The sequence below is a fragment of the Lissotriton vulgaris genome, chromosome 5, assembly GCF_964263255.1.
Source record: "Lissotriton vulgaris chromosome 5, aLisVul1.2, whole genome shotgun sequence".
NCBI lineage: Eukaryota > Metazoa > Chordata > Amphibia > Caudata > Salamandridae > Lissotriton > Lissotriton vulgaris.
Window position 1 is genome coordinate 184,519,792 of NC_141693.1, and position 22,186 is coordinate 184,541,977.

Here is a 22,186-nt window from a genome sequence, read left to right on the forward strand (position 1 = left end):
TTGTTCTTCTTTTTTTCTAAACCCCCCCTACTCCACTGCACACAAGCAATGCTGCCTTACACGATAGAGCAAACTAGCCACCTGTGGTAAGGGAAGGCGGGGTGTTTAGGAATCACACTAGTGTGTTGTGTGTTGCTTGCCATATGTATGTTTTCCAATGGGCTATCAACAGCCGGTCACTGTGACACATAGTTAGAGCAGAGTTGTACATAGCCATGGGGATGATGGGAGTGTCTAGCTTGGACGGTGGTGTTCAACAGTCTGGGGAGTCGAGATCTCAAATATAAGGCCAGAGGTGGGTCGGTTGGAGTGTCAGGTTTGTGTGTGCGTATTGGACAGCATTGGCTGTTGGTACCTGCAGTCTCCTTTGCTCTATAGTCATGGGACCCTGATGTAGGCTTGGACATTACCTCTTTTCAGTAGCATAAGTATGCTCCTTTGTGGAAAAGTAAGCCAGGTTGCACTAGGGCGATCCTCAGCCATCTACTAGATCCGAGAATTAGCCATCCATACAGAGAAGACCACAAAGCTTTTGCTCTGGAATTTGTTCCACAATGGCGTTTTTTCCTCCTTTTTTCTTTCCAGATACTTACATGCAAGGAAATTCAAAGGTACTCCATTTTCAAGAAGTCCAAATGGGGCCTCTCTTAACCAAGAACATTTCATTGGGACCAATGATAAGTAATGATTTTTTGTTATTTATGCTTTTTATTTCAGTTTTTTAAACAGAGGATTGAGGTTAGGCATCAACCGTGTGTTTTGACATTGATACTCTCTGTTTTTCATAATATGAGGCAGTCGGCAGCCTGGTCTCACAAGCAGGTCGGTGTTAAACTACTCACTGTGGTGATGGTCATGGAGACACTTGTGTCATGCTGTGTGTTTCTGAGGGTGACTTACTCTGGGCATGCTGATGGAGATTCTGTCTGGTTTTATAACTATGTGCCACCAGGAGATTGGTCTCAAATGTAGGTCGAAAATAACAATACCTGTTGTGGTGGTGGCTCATGAGATGCTCTGTGTACTATTCTCTCTGGTGATTGATGGTGCACTTAGGGTGAGTTGGTGGACCGTGTATATGATGATGGCCTATACTCATTTGGGGATTTATACTCTGGGGCTGATATATAAGTGGTTATGGGAGCTTATGATGTTGAAGTATTGTAGATCTATAGATAGATAGATAGATAGATAGATAGATAGATAGATAGATAGATAGATAGATAGATAGACAGATAGATAGATAGATAGACAGATAGATATGGTTATTTTAGTCTATTGTCCGTTTAGGTAATTTTTAAACACTGTCCTAGCCACCCTCTGGATTACATATTGGCCCTTTTGTGCCCTGAGGAATGTGTATGGCGTTGGCCGGGTGACCCTGAACAACGCGTCGGGACGTGATGGAAATTATTATAAAATCAGCAGAGGACATCAAATGAATTCAGAATAGATCTGAAGGATATATAGAGAGGACTAGTGAATTGGAAAACACAATACTATATAATTGGTTCTTAACAGAGAGAGAAGATATCAACATTTATATTTCGACAAAATATTTAATATATATGATCATGATGACGATATGATGTTTTTTGTCAATTTGAAAACTAAAACGTAGTTCTTGTTGGACACAGATGATGCACGTATGTCTAGATATATTTTCATGGTATGGTGTGAATGGGGATGTTTGAGGTATGAATGAATTTCGGTTCTTTTAGAAGTGGGATGGCTGTGTGCAATATGGGGAAACAGTGATGAAATCATATTCTGTATTTGTGATTTTTTTTTGCATAAAATAAGAATATTTGTAACTAAAATACCTACATCCAATTGGATTGTGATAATGAAAAGTTGTCTTCATAAATGAAAATGTGTTTTCTCAATCTAGCTTCTTTCCCTCTTTTCTTGGGGTCCCATCAGCTGCAGTTGTGTGCTTAAGGCCTAACGCAGGGAAGTCCCATTGTGGGGGTAGCCATGCGCTCTGTAAATCTTGTAGCATAACATACCATAACATATTGTAACAATAGTGAATGATGAAATATAGCCATTCTTTAACATTTTGGGGAGGTGGGGTTTCTTGGTCTTTCACACTAGGGCCTTCTCATAGGTGTGAGTGGTCTTAACCTCGAGCATGCTTAAAGACACAAGTCCAGCAGACGGTGCTGTTATTTTTCATCACTTTAACACCAGGTTAACAAAAATGTTACAAAATCTCAGGGAATCAGAACATGAGCTCAGTAAAGGGGTGCCAGGGCCATCTTGAAACATTCTCACATTTCCATACTCCAATGCATCCTCACACTCGTTGAGCCAGACACCCACATCACACTCATTGATCCAGACACCCACATACCATTTAGCCATCCTCACTCATCCAACAATGATTGATAAATCTATCTTTCACCCCAACACGTCATTATCTGCCCATTCTCACACTCTTTGCTCCATCATTCTTTCTTCCATTCATTTTTCCAGCCTCCATTCGCACCGTCAGTCATCCACCCAATAAGTCATCTTTTCTTGCATTCAGTTTTCCTTCCTTCCACAAACATTCTTCCACAAACTGATGTGTCCATGTTTCAACACTCATTCATTTATCAATCCATACGTCCACCCAACGTTCATTCTTCTTATACTTCCTAATTCACCCATTCAAATTCACACTCTTTCAAATCATCCACTCATTGTAACACTGATTAATTGATCCTCATACTTAGATACAGCCAGACACACTCACACCCATCTAAAAATAAAATATTCATTTAATTCCAGCTTTACAGACTAATTTGAGGTTTATTTTATGAAAATTCTGATATACTGGTGAAAATAAAATAAACTTTGAGATGTACTTCTTTCCTTCTGGACAATTCACATGAACTTCAGAGGAGACATGTAGTTAAAACAGCTATTTCTTAGTGTTTACCAGGGGAAATCAGTGTTTTCCCTATGTGAACGTGTGATAATGAGGAAATAAGATACATTTATGACAAGATGCTAATATCTTTCCATATCTTTCCATATCATGAATTATGGGTTCTTAATTCCACATATCCTTTGGAGGATACCTTTTGAATGCACAAAGGTATTTGTAATCCAGTTACACTCGAGAATCCTTGTTTTCAGAGTAGAGTAGAACAATTCCACTCTTGTGAAGTAGTCAATTCAGTGGTAAATTTACGGATCTTCTCAAATTCACCACAGTATCCTGCTGAGATCTGCACCGCTCTAGAAATCCCTCCCTATCCCGATGCATCTTTCTGGGGCCATGCACAGAATTTTAGCTCTGTCAAACCAGTATTTCTTGCCCACCATCCAAGCGCTTCCCCTAACAACTGAGCTCTTCCCTTAGAAATTACGTCAAATAAGCAAAGCAGTAGACGGGATATAGAGCACTTCTGCCGACCTTCGCTTCCAGCTGTAATATGTCTTCCTCTCATCCCTATATTTCATTTATATTATTTATCTTTCAGGCATTTGATGTTTTGGTGGAGGTGGTAGATGCACGGGAGAGGAGAATTTTGAGGGAAACCAGGGAAACTGGAGGACAATGGGTGGCAAAATGGGGGCCAGCTCATCCAATTAAGTGTCTTCACCCTCAGTATGATTCAGAAAAGGGGGTGGTGATGAACAGAGTGTCCGAATTAAGCAGACCACTCTTACCCAGTCCAGAGATCAGGGCTTGATCCATCACCGTTTTTTATCTCACTGCACCATCCCAGCTCAGAACCTGGCTACATGCAAATTAGTCTGTCCCTGGCCCAGTGCATCATGGGAACAGGGCAGACCAAACTACCAAGCCAATTCAAATACTGGGAAGGAAACCTACTTCCGGGGACCAGTTTCTGGCATTTCAGCCGTCTTCGGCCCGGCTTGCTTGAATCCTGATGGTGCAGTGAGCAAGGGACTCACATCTGAGTATACCCTTCCACGCTTAAGGTGGACAAAACGATTCAGAAAAGGGGGTGGTGATGAACATAGTGTCCGAATTAAGCAGACCACTCTTACCCAGTCCAGAGATCAGGGCTTGATCCATCACCGTTTTTTAGCTCACTGCACCATCCCAGCTCAGAACCTGGCTACATGCAAATTATTCTGTCCCTGGCCCAGTGCATCATGGGAACAGGGCAGACCAAACTACCAAGCCAATTCTTATACTGGGAAGGAAACAAGCTTCCGGGGACCGGTTTCTGGCATTTCAGCCGTCTTCGGCAAGGCTTGCTTGAATCCTGATGGTGCAGTGAGCAAGGGACTCACATCTGAGTATACCCTTCCACGCTTAAGGTGGACAAAACGATTCAGAAAAGGGGGTGGTGATGAACAGAGTGTCCGAATTAAGCAGACCACTCTTACCCAGTCCAGAGATCAGGGCTTGATCCATCACTGTTTTTTAGCTCACTGCACCATCCCAGCTCAGAACCTGGCTACATGCAAATTAGTCTGTCCCTGGCCCAATGCATCATGGGAACAGGGCAGACCAAACTACCAAGCCAATTCTTATACTGGGAAGGAAACAAGCTTCCGGGGACCGGTTTCTGGCATTTCAGCCGTCTTCGGCCCGGCTTGCTTGAATCTTGATGGTGCAGTGAGCAAGGGACTCACATCTGAGTATACCCTTCCACGCTTAAGGTGGACAAAACGATTCAGAAAAGGGGGTGGTGATGAACAGAGTGTCCGAATTAAGCAGACCACTCTTACCCAGTCCAGAGATCAGGGCTTGATCCATCACCGTTTTTTAGCTCACTGCACCATCCCAGCTCAGAACCTGGCTACATGCAAATTAGTCTGTCCCTGGCCCAGTGCATCATGGGAACAGGGCAGACCAAACTACCAAGCCAATTCTTATACTGGGAAGGAAACAAGCTTCCTGGGACCGGTTTCTGGCATTTCAGCCGTCTTCGGCCCGGCTTGCTTGAATCCTGATGGTGCAGTGAGCAAGGGACTCACATCTGAGTATACCCTTCCACGCTAAAGGTGGACAAAACGATTCAGAAAAGGGGGTGGCGATGAACAGAGTGTCTGAATTAAGCAGACCACTCTTACCCAGTCCAGAGATCAGGGCTTGATCCATCACCGTTTTTTAGCTCACTGCACCATCCCAGCTAAGAACCTGGCTACATGCAAATTAGTCTGTCCCTGGCCCAGTGCATCATGGGAACAGGGCAGACCAAACTACCAAGCCAATTCTTATACTGGGAAGGAAACAAGCTTCCGGGGACCAGTTTCTGGCATTTCAGCCGTCTTCAGCCCGGCTTGCTTGAATCCTGATGGTGCAGTGAGCAAGGGACTCACATCTGAGTATACCCTTCCACGCTTAAGGTGGACAAAACGATTCAGAAAAGGGGGTGGTGATGAACAGAGTGTCCGAATTAAGCAGACCACTCTTACCCAGTCCAGAGATCAGGGCTTGATCCATCACCGTTTTTTAGCTCACTGCACCATCCCAGCTCAGAACCTGGCTACATGCAAATTAGTCTGTCCCTGGCCCAGTGCATCAGGGGAACAGGGCAGACCAAACTACCAAGCCAATTCTTATACTGGGAAGGAAACAAGCTTCCGGGGACCGGTTTCTGGCATTTCAGCCGTCTTCGGCCTGGCTTGCTTGAATCCTGATGGTGCAGTGAGCAAGGGACTCACATCTGAGTATACCCTTCCACCATTAAGGTGGACAAAACGATTCAGAAATGGGGGTGGTGATGAACAGAGTGTCCGAATAAAGCAGACCACTCTTACCCAGTCCAGAGATCAGGGCTTGATCCATCACCGTTTTTTAGCTCACTGCACCATCCCAGCTTAGAACCTGGCTACATGCAAATTAGTCTGTCCCTGGCCCAGTGCATCATGGGAACAGGGCAGACCAAACTACCAAGCCAATTCTTTTACTGGGAAGGAAACAAGCTTCCGGGGACCGGTTTCTGGCATTTCAGCCGTCTTCGGCCCGGCTTGCTTGAATCCTGATGGTGCAGTGAGCAAGGGACTCACATCTGAGTACACCCTTCCACACTTAAGGTGGACAAAACGATTCAGAAAAGGGGGTGGTGATGAACATAGTGTCCGAATTAAGCAGACCACTCTTACCCAGTCCAGAGATCAGGGCTTGATCCATCACCGTTTTTTAGCTCACTGCACCATCCCAGCTCAGAACCTGGCTACATGCAAATTAGTCTGTCCCTGGCCCAGTGCATCATGGGAACAGGGCAGACCAAACTACCAAGCCAATTCTTATACTGGGAAGGAAACAAGCTTCCGGGGACCGGTTTCTGGCATTTTAGCCGTCTTCGGCCCGGCATGCTTGAATCCTGATGGTGAAGTGAGCAAGGGACTTACATCTGAGTATACCCTTCCACGCTTAAGGTAGACAAAATGATTCAGAAAAGGAGGTGGTGATGAACAGAGTGTCCGAATTAAGCAGACCACTCTTACCCAGTCCAGAGATCAGGGCTTGATCCATCACCGTTTTTTAGCTCACTGCTCCATCCCAGCTCAGAACCTGGCTACATGCAAATTAGTCTGTCCCTGGCCCAGTGCATCATGGGAACAGGGCAGACCAAACTACCAAGCCAATTCTTATACTGGGAAGGAAACAAGCTTCCGGGGACCGGTTTCTGGCATTTCAGCCGTCTTCGGCCCGGCTTGCTTGAATCCTGATGGTGCAGTGAGCAAGGGACTCACATCTGAGTATACCCCTCCACGCTTAAGGTGGACAAAACGATTCAGAAATGGGGGTGGTGAGGAACAGAGTGTCCGAATAAAGCAGACCACTCTTACCCAGTCCAGAGATCAGGGCTTGATCCATCACCGTTTTTTAGCTCACTGCACCATCCCAGCTCAGAACCTGGCTACATGCAAATTACTCTGTCCCTGGCCCAGTGCATCATGGGAACAGGGCAGACCAAACTACCAAGCCAATTCTTATACTGGGAAGGAAACAAGCTTCCGGGGACCGGTTTCTGGCATTTCAGCCGTCTTCGGCCCGGCTTGCTTGAATCCTGATGGTGCAGTGAGCAAGGGACTCACATCTGAGTACACCCTTCCACGCTTAAGGTGGACAAAACGATTCAGAAAAGGGGGTGGTGATGAACATAGTGTCCGAATTAAGCAGACCACTCTTACCCAGTCCAGAGATCAGGGCTTGATCCATCACCGTTTTTTAGCTCACTGCACCATCCCAGCTCAGAACCTGGCTACATGCAAATTAGTCTGTCCCTGGCCCAGTGCATCATGGGAACAGGGCAGACCAAACTACCAAGCCAATTCTTATACTGGGAAGGAAACAAGCTTCCGGGGACCGGTTTCTGTCATTTCAGCCGTCTTCGGGCCGGCTTGCTTGAATCCTGATGGTGCAGTGAGCAAGGGACTTACATCTGAGTATACCCTTCCACGCTTAAGGTAGACAAAACGATTCAGAAAAGGGGGTGGTGATGAACAGAGTGTCCGAATTAAGCAGACCACTCTTACCCAGTCCAGAGATCAGCGCTTGATCCATCACCGTTTTTTAGCTCACTGCACCATCCCAGCTCAGAACCTGGCTACTTGCAAATTAGTCTGTCCCTGGCCCAGTGCATCATGGGAACAGGGCAGACCAAACTACCAAGCCAATTCTTATACTGGGAAGGAAACAAGCTTCCGGGGACCGGTTTCTGGCATTTCAGCCGTCTTCGGCCCGGCTTGCTTGAATCCTGATGGTGCAGTGGGCAAGGGACTCACATCTGAGTATACCCTTCCACGCTTAAGGTGGACAAAACGATTCAGAAAAGGGGTGGTGATGAACAGAGTGTCCGAATTAAGCAGACCACTCTTACCCAGTCCAGAGATCAGGGCTTGATCCATCACCGTTTTTTAGCTCACTGCACCATCCCAGCTCAGAACCTGGCTACATGCAAATTAGTCTGTCCCTGGCCCAGTGCATCATGGGAACAGGGAAGACCAAACTACCAAGCCAATTCTTATACTGAGAAGGAAACAAGCTTCCGGGGACCGGTTTCTGGCATTTCAGCCGTCTTCGGCCCGGCTTGCTTGAATCCTGATGGTGCAGTGAGCAAGGGACTCACATCTGAGTATACCCTTCCACGCTTAAGGTGGACAAAACAATTCAGAAAAGGGGGTGGTGATGAACAGAGTGTCCGAATTAAGCAGACCACTCTTACCCAGTCCAGAGATCAGGGCTTGATCCATCGCCGTTTTTTAGCTCACTGCACCATCCCAGCTCAGAACCTGGCTACATGCAAATTAGTCTGTCCCTGGCCCAGTGCATCCCCTGTGGCACGGGGTCAGACTAATTTGCATATAGCCAGGTTCTGAACTGGGGTGATGTAGTGAGCTAAATAACGGTGATGGATTAAGCCCTGATCTCTTGACTGGGTAAGAGTGGTCTGCTTAATTCAGACACTCTGTTCATCACCACCCCCTTTTTTGAATCGTTCACCCTCAGTAGACACAGATGTTTAAATATATTATGAAAGAGTATCGTAGAATGCTCAATGTTTGCCATTTTTTTCCACATTTTGTGGCGGGTGGGGGAAAACTATGGGACAAATGGGTGCTGGTCAGACACAATCTTCTAGGGGTGCTTTGGGTTCCCAGTCTGGCCCTGTATTGAACCCAAGACTTCATTGGATGCCAAGTTACATAGATTCAATCTGGACACTTTGCCAAAGAAACAAACACGGCCTACTGCCAGCTCTCTTCTCCAAAGAAAGTGAAGTTGTTTCTTCAAGAAAGTGACTTCATCATTGCTGTTCATACTCTCACACCTGGGTGATGGTAATTCCCTCCTTCATGGCTTTCCAGACTACACACTGGCCCCTTCACTAAGCAGAATGTCTTATCCAGGGCCTGAAGAAATATGATCACATTCCCATCCACATCCTGATGAAACTTCATTGCCATCCTGCAACATCTACAAAACCAGCTGCCTCCTTTGCAAAGCCATCACAACCAGCCCCCCTGCTTAATTTAAGCCTTGTCTTGTTTTAACCCTACTGGGAGAGGACCTTCTATGAACCTACAACCTGGTGAAGAGATGCAAAAGGGCCTGGGAAAGGTGAACACCTTAAGTTTTGTTAGCACTGTTTGTTCGCTTTTCGCGAATGACGATACATGTATGCAGCCTCATTGTGCAAATGTAACCAACATCTGTACGACAAGAATGTATGCCTATATACGTAGCAGTGGATCACTGCAATTTCCTCTTATATTCCATACTAATTTCCATAATATCCATAAATACCAATAAAGACCCATTTTTCAAAAACATCTTACAGTCAACTCAGCATCTCTGGTGGCTCCAGCACACCTGCAGCCAGGAGGCTGTCAAACAAAAAAGAAAAACATAGCAGCAGGCCTGTTCCATCTGTGCACCCAGCATCTGTAACAACATCCCCAATGCTGCTCCAATTTAGGAAAAAGTTAAAGGCGCACATCTTCAAAGACTACATCACAATGCAGTCAGAGTCCACTCCCTGAACCCAGCTGCCTCTCCTATCACTTGGTGACTGCATGCATGCCTTCGACCCTGTACAGTACCCACTGCCCTTTTCCTAGGTTTTTGCTATACAAATAATACATATATAATTAAAAGGAAGAAATCAGGAATTGAAAAAAAGTGTGGAGACACTGCAGGTGTATGTGACAATGTATTAAAAACACAGAAAACACATCCGCCTGCATTTACCAAGGAATTACAAAGCTTGTTATTTTTGCAAACATTAATTTTGGGGAAGCCATCAGGCCTCACTGACCAAAAAACAAAAACAACCTTGGGTAGCAACACTTTTTATTTTATCTCCAAAAGGGCCAATTGCCATAAAAGTCCCTGCCACACAAGGGAACCACTTTTGTGTATGGATGTGCTTCTTGTGAAAGAGCAGAATGCCATCTCTCACAGTGAAGGTAGCCAATGGCTGAAGTCTGCTGATCTATTGCCCCATCCTGTATGCTCTAGTGTGCATAAGAACATGTGAATTACACCTTAACACAGATTGGGTGGAGATGGCTGGCTGAATGCCCCTATCAATAAACATATTATGCATATCATTTTAGTGAAATCAAAAGGTCTTGCTAACACTAGACTCACAAATTAATTCTGAAATCAACTCACCCTTTGTCCTTATGTATCTCTTTGGTCACCGACCTCCTCTCTGACTCACAAAGCTCTAATAAAGTATGGTGTCGGATATTTTAAATATATATATATTGTATTTTTAATGGCATGTCTCTTTTTATGAATCTAGCCTCTCGAGTCCCTGTTTAATCATCTGGACTTGTGGGGGAGGTGGCGACAGATGATGTGCCCATCTTGACACTATAGCGCCACTAGTAATCATCAGCCACAAAAAGCTCTTCTAGACATTCCAGCCCATGAACATGTCGTCTGGAGCAACCGACCAGGACAGATCACATCACGTATTGATCCCTCTGAGGTCCGCCGGGAGCCAGTCCCACAGTGTCACAGACACTTTAATCAATATCTACTATTTACACGCTGCATCTATCTTCATGTCAAATCCTTACATACCATACGTGGTGTATGCCACCGGACCCGGGCAACCATGGAGCCCTGGCCACCCCACTTCCTTTGACCACTACAGTGGTAGTGAAGGTTCAATTGTTATTGTTTAAAAAAAAAAAAATTAAAACATTTTTATTTACATTTTTTGTTAATTGGTACATAGTTCTGCATACTGAGATAGAAAAGAACGGCATGGATTTACAAAGACTCTTATACAAATTAATTACAACTACTTGCTCTTCGGCACATGTTCGTCCCACATTCACAGTTAAAAAAAATATGAAAATTAGCAAGACCAACATTACACCCCCGGTCTGTATAATTAATCACTGACATCAGACACTGACTCAACTAGAGGCGGATCGCATATGTTGCCCCTGAAGGCATTCCACTTTACCCACACCTGTGTCCATTTTTTGGCGCACCCCCTATGTATAAAAAACACTTTTTCCGCTATCATTGCGCCATCCATGTCACAGCACCACTGACGGTATGTGGGGATTAGTCTTGCTGTCCAGTGTTGGGGAATGTTCCATTTTGCTATCATCATGCCTAACGTCGCCCCACCTTGGGCCATTTGATTAAGGTCTGTCGGCTCCCAGATATTTAGAAGACATCTCTTGGGTTCTGGCTCAACGGTAGCACCGCATATCCACGAGATGGTGCGCATGACTGCTTCAAAATACGGTTTGATTCCCGGGCAATCCCCTATTATGTGGTAAAAGGTACCCAGCCCAACACATTGCCGCAGACAGAGTGATGTGTTAGCGCGTCCCATGTGGTGCATAGTTGTTTGTGTGTAGTAGATTCGATGAAGAATTTTGAGTTGCACTATCTTTAATTTAGAGGGAATCGCTACTTCTCGTGGGAACGCAAGTGCCTCCTGCCAGTCTGTCTTGTCCATTTCCTCTATGTTGGTCTGCCATCTATCCCTAAGGGTTCGTGCGGGGTCCGGTTGGTTATTTGCAATATTGCGATATGTTGGAGAAATCGCTTTTTAGGTCGAGCAGACCTTACTCTCAATGCGTGAGCATTGAGAGTGTCTGCTTCAGACCTTTTGTCGCCCGTTATTGGGAATGAGGACACCAATCTGTTACAAGCGTTTTTCCTCGCAGTTTTCACCGCGGGAGCACGCGTCTGACCCGTGCATGCGCAGAGTACCCGCGCATGCGCAGAGTAACTCACAGCCCTTGCTCACACAGACGCAGGCAGGCAGCCCCCACCCCTCTGCATGCACGCACGCACACACAGGCGAGCGCATGCACACGCAGGCACACAGACACTCGCTCACACACACACACCCCCCTCCCCCACAGTCACACACACGCACGCACACATACATACAAAGCCCGCCCGCCCCCGCCCGCACTCGCGCACATGGTCCCCCCCCCTGCACTCGCGCACGCGCACATGCTTGCCGCCCCCCCCCCCCGCACTCGCGCACGCGCACATGCTTCCCCCCCCCCAGCAACCCACTCACCGGCTTCCTTCGTGCGGCGGCTCTCCTCAGCTGCAGGGCCCGGCAGCAGGACTCTTCTTCCCTCCTTCGGCACCGGGGCGCAGGGTAGGCTCCTGCCTGCTCCGGTGCTCCAAACACGGCTCCATCCAATCGCGGCTCTTCCGTGGGAGGCGGGGTAGGCTCCCGCCCTCCTACTTCCTGTTTCCTGTTGTCGCGCCGGCCTGCCTGACTTCCTGGTCGCAGGCCGGCAGAGTGACGGCGGTGATTTGCGGTATTTATTTATTTAGTTATTTATACATTTTTATATAGCGCGGACTTTACCCGAAGGCGGTATTTATTTATTTATTGTTTTTGGACGCTGCGTGCTGTCCCGCACCACCTCCTGCTGCATTTCCTGCTAGTCGGCGCCCGTTGCCATTGACAATTCTTTTGCATGTCCTATGTGAAAGCTGCAATATTTGTCTTTGGTCAGTATTTGACACTTACTGAACACTGTTTTTACGTCAAGAATCCACTTGATAACATTGCACACGTGTTTTGTATTTTAAATTTGCTTTCTCTAGCTGTATTCCTCGCAAGCAGCATGCACACATTTAAAACTAGTTATCAAACTATATTTCTTGAGAAATAATATTTTGTAAAAGAACAAGCCCAGTTGATACATGTTTTTTTATTCCCCATCATCAGCGCATCAGACCCGCCCCATCCTGACAGTGCGGAATCAACTGTTGCGTGTCTTATCTTGCACTCTTTCTGCCTGCAGTAATTGTCAGTGAAACTATCAGATTTTTTTCCAGCGTTTCCTTCTTGACGCTACTGAGTCAGAATTGCATTTGGACCTGCGATTGCATTATGTGAAAGTTGTCCTGTAAGTCCCTGTTTAGCCTAGCAGTGTACGTTTGTTTCAAGATGAGTTTGCATGTTATAGAGACAAATGCTATAGGTGTCACGTTTGCGAAAGTTAAAACTATTGGCATTGTAAATGACAAAGCTATTAATTTCGCAATTTTCAAAACCAACACATAAATAAAATATTTGTCATTTACAATACCAATAGCTCAAACTTTCCTAATGCGAGACCTATTGCATTGCAAATGCTTGTTTGTCATGTGATCCGTCAATAATCTATCCTCTAGAGGTGAGGCCTCTGGGAGCTCAGTTCCCTGCGGGATGAGTTTCGTCAGTGCGTGGGTGATCTGCATGTATCAGGAAGTTTAAGTCGATGCCATCCCGTATGTTTCCTGAAGTTGAGTGAATGAGCTTGTCCTTATTCGCAAAAATCCCCAACCCGGGAAATACCAATCAGGTCCCATTGTTTAAATCCCTTGCTGTTTCGTAATTGGCCTAAGTATCGGGTTTCCCAAAGTGGTGTCGCTTGTGTCAGTACCCCCTCCCAACCAAGTACGCTGAGTGCAATGAACCATGTTTGTACCGTGTGCGCTACTGGTCCTATGAGATCAGGTCCCCGATGTTTATTGTAAAGTGCTCCCATGACGCCCCACACATACAGAATGCAGGTTCCTCCTGCGTAGCATAGAGCCATTGGTTTATCACAGTGAGCTGTGATGCCCAATAGTACAGTTTTTTATTTGGAAGGGTGAATTGGCCATCGTACCAACTCTTTACTAATTTATGCATCGCTATACGGGCGGGTTTCTCATCCCAGAGGAGATTCCTAACTTCAGTTTCAATGGATTTAAAATAACTGGGGGTAACCAGAAACGGGGTATTTTGCAGGGCGTACAGGAAACCAGGGAGCGCCTTCATTTTGAAGAGGCCGCTCTTCCCAGGAGCGTCAGCGACAGGGAGCGCTTGTGCTTTACATCTCGTCGGAACCTACTTAGGGGCTCCGGATTTTTGTCAATGAACCACTCAGGCTATGGTGTTATATGGAGTCCTAGGTATTTAAACCTGTCCTTTGCAATCTGTATCTCGCAGCCGCTTGGTGGTCCGGGAGGAGGGCCCAAAGCACATATAACAGTGATTTTGCCCATTTAATGGTATTTCCTGAATCCCTACCATATACAGCGAAAATATCTAAGAGGCAATTAATGGAGCGTGCGGGGGATGCCAAGTATAACAACACATCGTCCGCATATAAGGAAATGCATTCCTCCCATCCCTCTGCCCATTTTAGCCCTCGGATCACCGTATCTTTTGTTATCCAAGCCGCCAATGGCTCAAGCACCACCGCAAACCAGAGCGGTGATAAGGGACAGCCTTGTTTCATACCCCTACCCAAGGGGAAGTCCGCCGAGATGAGATCATTTACCACTACATGTGCCAAGGGTTTCATGTATAGTAGCTGTACCCATGCACAGAACTTAGGGCCAAAGCCCAGGCGTTGGAGGACTGCAAAAAGAAAAGGCCATTTGACAAGATCGAATGCCATATGTGCGTCCAGAGAGAGAATGATAATGTCTTTGTCTATGAATGGTATACGTGGCATGACACCATGCAGTCGCGGCAGGTTAAGTGCCATATTGTGACCTGGCATGAACCCTGACTGATCAGGGTGCACCAGCTTTTTCATATAGGGTAGCAGTCTGGTGGCTAGCGTCTTAGCCAATATTTTGGCTTCCGGATTCAGCAATGAAATTGGCCTGTAAGATGTACATTCCTGCGGTTTATGAATGGTCACTATCGTCGCTAGACATTGATCCCTGGGAAGTTCTCACCTTTCTAGACTGTCTGTATACATTTCAAGCAGGTGTGGCACTAGGTGGCTCGCCGTTCTTATGTACATTTCGATTGGTATCCCATTAGGACCCATTAGGACCCAGAGCCTTTCCCGTGTGTAGTGCACCAATTGCTAGTGTCAGTTCCTCAGCCGTCAGTTCTGCTTCTAGCTCCTATTGTTCGCGAGGGGCAAGTGCAAGCATCTGAATATCTGAGAAATGCAAGATTATCGTCTATCATGGCTGTGGCGGTAGGCGTGTACACTGTCTCGTAGTGGCGCACAAGCGCATCAACTATCTGTTGTGGATCTGTCGTATTGAGTCCGTTATCTAGTCTCAACTGTGTTACCCAGTGATTAGCAGTCGCCCGTTTATCTAACCAGGCTATAAGCTTACCCGCCTTATCTCCAACCTCAAAAATAGTGTGCAGTATTTTGTGTGCCTCATCTTCACCTCTTCCCACAGGTAATCCCTGTATTCCTGCTTGGCCAAGTTCAATTTATGTGTCGTGGTGCCATTGGTGTCCGAGGCATGATCCACTTCTGGTGGCCCACCTCCCTCTCGAGAGCCTCTAAGTGACTTGATTGTTCCTGTTTGTGGCGTGTGATCAGTGAGATGGTTTGACCCCATTGTAAGCCTCCCAGAAAGTCGTCGGGGATGTGACTGAGTGCTCGTTTTCAGCACAGTACTGTCTTGTGGTTGTAAGGAGACCCTTCCATATCTTGGGGGTTTTTAAGGAACCCCGGGTAGACCAGAAAAGTGCATCTTCGTCCCAGAATATGAGATGAGTATTTGGGTAAGACAGGGGAGTGGTCGGAGATACCCTTGAATTGTTATTGTTTTGAGTAATACATTCCTTATCATATTCCAAATGCAAAATAAACTGCAGCTGTTAGGGCTAATGGTTCTGTTGCTCGCATTATCAAAATCCTGTGGGCAGGTTAAACAGCCTTTATTTATTAAAGTTCACTTATTATCTGCCGATTGGTATCCGTGTATTAGCGTCTAGGATGTAAGGATCTACACCAAACACAGTGGAGGTGTTGAAATATGGGTACCATCCCTATACATAATACCTGGCTTTAAACTAAATAGCTAGCCTTAGTTCACCTAGAACTAAAGGCTACTCAGCCCACACACTTGACTTTTATACTGCCAGCAGTAGACCAGCCACAGATTATTTTGAATTTGATATTACTAGAAAAGTATGTGTTAATTGAAACAATAACCTATTATTTATAAGCCTTAAAAATGTCCAGAGGACAGAAACATGTGTTGGCTATTACTGTAAATGCATCTAGGTAGATCTCCAACTAAAAATATAATAAAATAAAGAAGAAGCATCGTATTTCTTATACACACCTGACCATTTTGATCTGGCAAACACCAAGCCTTGAACTATGTTTGAAGTTTGGTTTGCAATTAAGACCGTTCAACCATCTAACGAGTGCTGCATTTTACCCTTCAGCTGTCCTAGAACTTGAACGCATTAGTCTATAATGATAAAGGCTCAATGGAGGTTGGATGGGCAGAAGTGCATTGTGGAACCTTGTGGTCAAACAGATATGCATGCAGGGGGAAGGAGGAAGGAACACGAAATCTGTCCAGGATCAGGATGTAGCCTTACGGCTAGAGCGGTCGACCTCGAAACTGGGGAACCGGGTTTGAGTCTCAGGAATGACGCTCAACTTCCTGTAATTCTGGGCAAATCACTTAATCTCCCCATGCCTAACGAAAATGGATGTGTCCATCTGTAGCGAAACTGGTGCTCATGTAAAGCGCTCTTATATATCTTCTGGTCTAGTGCGCGATATATAAAGCTCTAAAAACCTTTCTTTAAACAGGTGCCTCGAAACTTGTTCGGGCCTGAATCTAACATTACTTTTCTCCATACCTTGATGACATAGTGTGACAATACCCCTCAACTCATCGTCATATCATGATACCTGCGCATTGGCAGCCAGGCACCAGCGGATCCTGAAAGAGACTTAGGCAACCTTTGATAGGACTACTCCTCTAACACGCCTGCATCACCTCCTACAATGGCAGGAATTGGGCCCATTAACCTTCATTGCATCCTCTCCCAGATACCACCACCATCAAAGACAGCCTGGGGAGGAGTACTCACTTGGGATTCCAGATACCAGCTTCAGTGGGCGGAGCACCCGGACTGCCCTCAGGGTTCGGAGGTCAAAGTCAGCCCCAGCAGTGGCCAGAATTCTAGGAGAAAAGAGGAAGAACATGATTAAAATCGGTCATTCTCAGGATGAAATATTGACATGAAGAGAAGCTGCAGGCAATTGTTGCACCTGCATTTTTATACAGTTCTTCACAAGCAGAGACATCCAATATTTATACAATATTGATCTACCATTCCCAGGTGTATGTGTCTGCTGGTGCATACAAAAATTGAAAAAAACTTATGAACGAACACAACTACAAACACAACTTATTTTTACAAGAGGCGTAAAACAAACAACATTATATAGAACCAGAAAACGGAAATGGAAATTTGAGATCGAAAAGTTTTACTAGAACCAGATTTTCACCTGATTAAAAATGTTTATCTAGTTTCCAGACTCTAGGACTGTGGAGGTGCAAGTTGATTGGCTTGAACATTTGCCCAGGACTTAATAGAGCCCTGGGTTGGTGGCTCTCCAAAACTATCTAGACACCTGTCTGGACCCATCTGCCCAAGTACAATGCCACCCGGCCCCCTCTGAAGAACTCTCCCCGCAGCCAGCTCTGAGGAGAGTCTCAGCCCTTCCCCCCAGAGCTGGAGAGGGCCATCCTTATCTACCCTGGACAGAACAGATCCTGGGGCATCAGCAGAAGCAGAGAAGTATCAGCCCCTCCCTAGGTACTGCCTTCCCACCCAGAGGCAGCGAAAGGCAGCATTAGCTGCCTGAGTAGAGCAGAGTCTGCAGTGTTATTCTATTACTCTTCGTACTAGAGCAGGGAGTATCGGCCCTTCCCTGGGCACCTCCCGGCATACCCTCCCTTATGCTTGGGTGTACCTGTCCTCCCCTCCCTTATGCTTGGGTGTATCTGTCTTCCCCTTCCTTATGCTTGGGTGTATCTGTCTTCCCCTTCCTTATGCTTGGGTGTATCTGTCCTCTCCTTACTTATGCTTGGGTGTATCTGTCCTCTCCTTACTTATGCTTGGGTGTATCTGTCTTCCCCTTCCTTATGCTTGGGTGTATCTGTCCTCTCCTTACTTATGCTTGGGTGTATCTGTCTTCCCCTTCCTTATGCTTGGGTGTATCTGTCCTCTCCTTACTTATGCTTGGGTGTATCTTTCTTCCCCTTACTCATGCTGGGGTGTATCTGTCCACTCCTTCCTTATGCTTGGGTGTATCTGTCCTCTCCTTACTTATGCTTGGGTGTATCTGTCTTCCCCTTCCTTATGCTTGGGTGTATCTGTCCTCTCCTTACTTATGCTTCGGTGTATCTGTCTTCCCCTTCCTTATGCTGGGGTGTATCTGTCCACTCCTTCCTTATGCTTGGGTGTACCTGTCCTCCCCTTCCTTATGCTTGGGAGTATCTGTCACCCATTCTTTTTGTGGGAATGTGTTGGTGCTCCCATTCCTTAAGGTAAAGAAAATGTATCCTTTCCTTGTCCTGTAAAATATCTGCACCCAGCGTACTTATGCGCGAGGGTATCTGTCCTCTCTTTCTTAGGTGGGAGAAAATCTGTCCCCATCGCCCTTGTGCTAGAGACTATCTCTCCTCCCATTTCTTATGCTGGACAGTATCTGACCTCCCCTTCCCTATGCTGGAGAACATATACCTTTCGCTTAATTTTGCTGCAGAGCAACCCCCCCCCCCCCCAATTACATAAGAGAGCATCAACCCTCTCTCATTTCCTGCAGAATTAGAGTGTCCCCCCCACGCCTACATGAACCAAAACTGTATCGTTCCCCCCATTTCTTTTCTATCCTTTCTTATGCCGGTCGGAGTGCATCTGTATTTCGCTCGCTTGTGCTGAAGTGTGCCCTCTCTTCTTTATGCTCGAGAGTGTCTGGCCGGCCTGTCTTAAGCTGAGAGTATCTCTCCCTCCACTTCTCTATGCTAGAAATCATTGGTCCTTCCCTTCCCCATGCAGGAGGGTATTTTGTCTTTCTCTGCTGAGAAATATCTGTCCTGTTCGTGCAGTCGTTTCCTCCTTACTTATGCTGGAGACTACATGTTTTCCTTTTCAAGAAGGGTGGATTTGCCCCCCCCCCTTTCAAAGACCGAGGCAAAGGCATGAAGGAGAGAGCAAAGTCCTGCTTCATGAATGAGGGAGCAAAGTCCTGCTACATGAATGAGGGAGCAAAGTCCTGCTACATGAATGATGGAGTAAAGTCCTGCTACAGGAATGATGGAGTAAAGTCCTGCTACATGAATGATGGAGTAAAGTCCTGCTGCAGGAATGGTGGAGTAAAGTCCTGCTACATGAATGATGGAGTAAAGTCCTGCTACAGGAATGATGGAGTAAAGTCCTGCTACATGAATGAGGGAGCAAAGTCCTGCTACATGAATGATGGAGTAAAGTCCTGCTACAGGAATGATGGAGTAAAGTCCTGCTACAGGAATGATGGAGTAAAGTCCTGCTACAGGAATGATGGAGTAAAGTCCTGCTACATGAATGATGGAGTAAAGTCCTGCTACAGGAATGATGGAGTAAAGTCCTGCTACATGAATGATGGAGTAAAGTCCTGCTACAGGAATGATGGAGTAAAGTCCTGCTACATGAATGATGGAGTAAAGTCCTGCCACAGGAATGATGGAGTAAAGTCCTGGTACAGGAATGATGGAGCAAAGTCCTGCTACAGGAATGATGGAGTAAAGTCCTGCTACAGGAATGATGGAGTAAAGTCCTGGTACAGGAATGATGGAGCAAAGTCCTGCTACAGGAATGATGGAGTAAAGTCCTACTACATGAATGAGAGAGCCAAGAGTTACACCTCTCAGCTTCTAGGTGCATCAGACCTCCTATTCCTAGAAAAGGAGGTTATAAACTCTTCCGTCTCACCTGGCACTCTAGTTCAAACCAGTCATTTAATTTTGTTCTGTTAAGTATTGAAAACTTCAAAAATGACATGGCATGACAGGAGGAGCCATGACCAAGAAAGGCCATAACCTGGAGGCGCCACAACCAGTGGATTCCATAACCTGGAGGTGCCGTGACCGGGAGCTGCCCTGGACGAGAAATTCCACGACAAGGAGATGCCACAGTGAAGAGATGCATCACCAGGAGACGTCTCGACAAGGAACTCTCACGGCCAGGAGAAGCCTTACCCAGCCTACAACTTAACCAGGAGATGCCTCACCAGAAGATGCCCCAACCAGGAGGTGCCTCACCAGAAGATGCCACAACCAGGAGGTGCCTCACCAGAAGACGTTTCGACAAGGAACTCTCACGGCCAATAGAAGCCTTACCCAGGCTACAACTTAACCAGGAGATGCCTCACCAGAAGATGCCACAACCAGGAGATGCCTCACCAGAAGATGCCACAACCAGGAGATGCCACAGCCCGGAGGAATCATGATCAGGAGACGCCACAAACAAAAGAGAATGAGATGATATAGCTACGTCCATGACCACGCGAGCCCCTGCCCAGGAGAGCCTAAGGCCCGTAGCAGCACAATGTAAAGGAGAAACTGGGCAGCAGAAGTGAATCTGCGCTGAAGATTAAAGATTTCCCTTATAGCTGTAGATTATATGCGGCTACTGGGTGCCTAGAGTGAAGGCATGAGCAATGCGCCTAGAAGAGTCCTCGTGTCCTGATCCAGCATCCCATCCCAGTAGTCGCTGGATCCTGGAAAGGATGGACAGGACATTGACATGTCTGAAGACCAACCCATACCTAAGATACCTACCACACTCTCCCTCCTACCCACAAACCCCAGGCAGGGAGTGGTCCAGGGTCCATCTGAAATCCTATTCATGCTTAAGAAAAGAGTCCACCCACCGACTCTTTGCTTCCTAAAGCCATAAGACAGCCAGCTGAGGAAAGATAAAGCTCCCTTTAAAGCCAGCGGACCGCAGACGGCCCCTGAGAGGGGAGGCGGGCAGAGAAGCGCTCTCTGCTAGTATCTTCTGCCATTACGGGCAATTTCCATGAATTTTTGATAGGGCAGCTTCAGAGGCAGAGCTAATGGAAATCAATGGGACGCAAAGACCAGCCTGGACTGGGCTGGTAGTGCTGCCGGGTGGGGGATCCATTGTTGTGCCATAGATGCAACAAGAGATGTGTTAGAAATCATTCATTGCGAGATTGAGTGAGGGATCCGAGGCAGACTGCAGGGCTCAGATTCAGGAGGGGAGTGCTCTAGTCTAAGGTATAGAACAGGGTAGAGGGAACTGATTCAGTGTCTCAATCCAATCCTGGGTAAATTATCAATGACAGATTATTGGCTACACAGCTCAGAGAAACAATGGGCTACAGATTACTGATACCTAGCTAAAGGTGGACAAGCCACTGAAAGCTCGAGCCTGAATCGTGGCTCTAGCTCATCTCGAGGTCTTGTTGGAGCCTTGAGCCTATAACAAGCCGAGCTTTCATGTAGCTTGCGCTCGCCCCCCTCTACCCAGTATATGATGTTATGGTCAGAGCTGCCGACTGTGGGACTGGGGAAACAAGTTTGAGTCCTGGTGTTGGCTCAACATCCTGTGAATCTTGGCAAATCACTTAATCTCCCTGTTCCTATAAATAATGCGTGTGACCTTGTGTACTGTAACTGGTACTCATATAGAGTGCTCCAATACCTTCGGGTCGAGTTTGCAATATATTTCAAAAGTGGACAAAGTGTTAAAAACAAAGCTTTAATATAAGAAAATACATCCAGCTGGGACTAGTGTTGGCTGAAAGAAGGATTGCGATTAATTGGATGAGCTCACTGCCCCCCACGGTAGAAAACTGGGCTAAAGCCCGGAGAGAGGGGGCCACAGCAGAGTTCATTCGAATGCGGCGTCTTCGAAGAGACGAAAAATTAGAGGAAGATGTGAGGTTGTGGCATATCATGATCTCAGAAATCCCTAGTAGAGAGACCCCCACACCTCACAAGCAATTGAGGGTATGCTGGTTGATTGTGGTGGATCAGAAGCGATTGAGTAGGCAGGGCGCAACCTCTGGTCATAGAATATATTAGGAGCCCAAGGTATGGAACCTAGTGACCTTCGATATAGGATGTGGGGAGATGTTTCTCGCATGTGACTCAGGGGGGTGGAGGGAGGGGAGGAAGAAAGTTTAAATTGTTGGGGTTTGTTGACGAGAGGTGCAACTGTTTATATTCGACTAATGTACGCGGTGACTTCACGCCAGATTTTCAAGGTGAACATTTCCTTAACAGAGGGACTTGTATGTTCTCTCTTTTTATGTGCATTATTTGCAACTCAAAAGTATGTGCTTCTTCAATGTTGTCATGAGTGTATTATTGCCCTGGTCGGATGGATATTCAATAAAAATTAAGTAAAAAAAAAAAACATAAGAAAAGACAAATAGATATCCATTTACTGACTTATTTGTACCCGGATCGCGAACTTGACCCAAA

At 46.3% G+C, this 22,186-nt stretch overlaps 1 protein-coding gene across 1 annotated transcript in view; it reads right to left on the reverse strand.

The window, feature by feature from the left end:
* The window catches only part of CACNA1B (calcium voltage-gated channel subunit alpha1 B), a 1,091,759-nt gene that overhangs the window by 660,137 nt on the left and 409,436 nt on the right, over positions 1-22,186 (reverse strand). Inside the window, exon 4 of the mRNA XM_086921120.1 lies at positions 16,776-16,867. Within this exon, the coding sequence (XP_086777246.1) occupies positions 16,776-16,867 (92 nt within the window). The remainder of the gene's footprint in view (positions 1-16,775; positions 16,868-22,186) is intronic.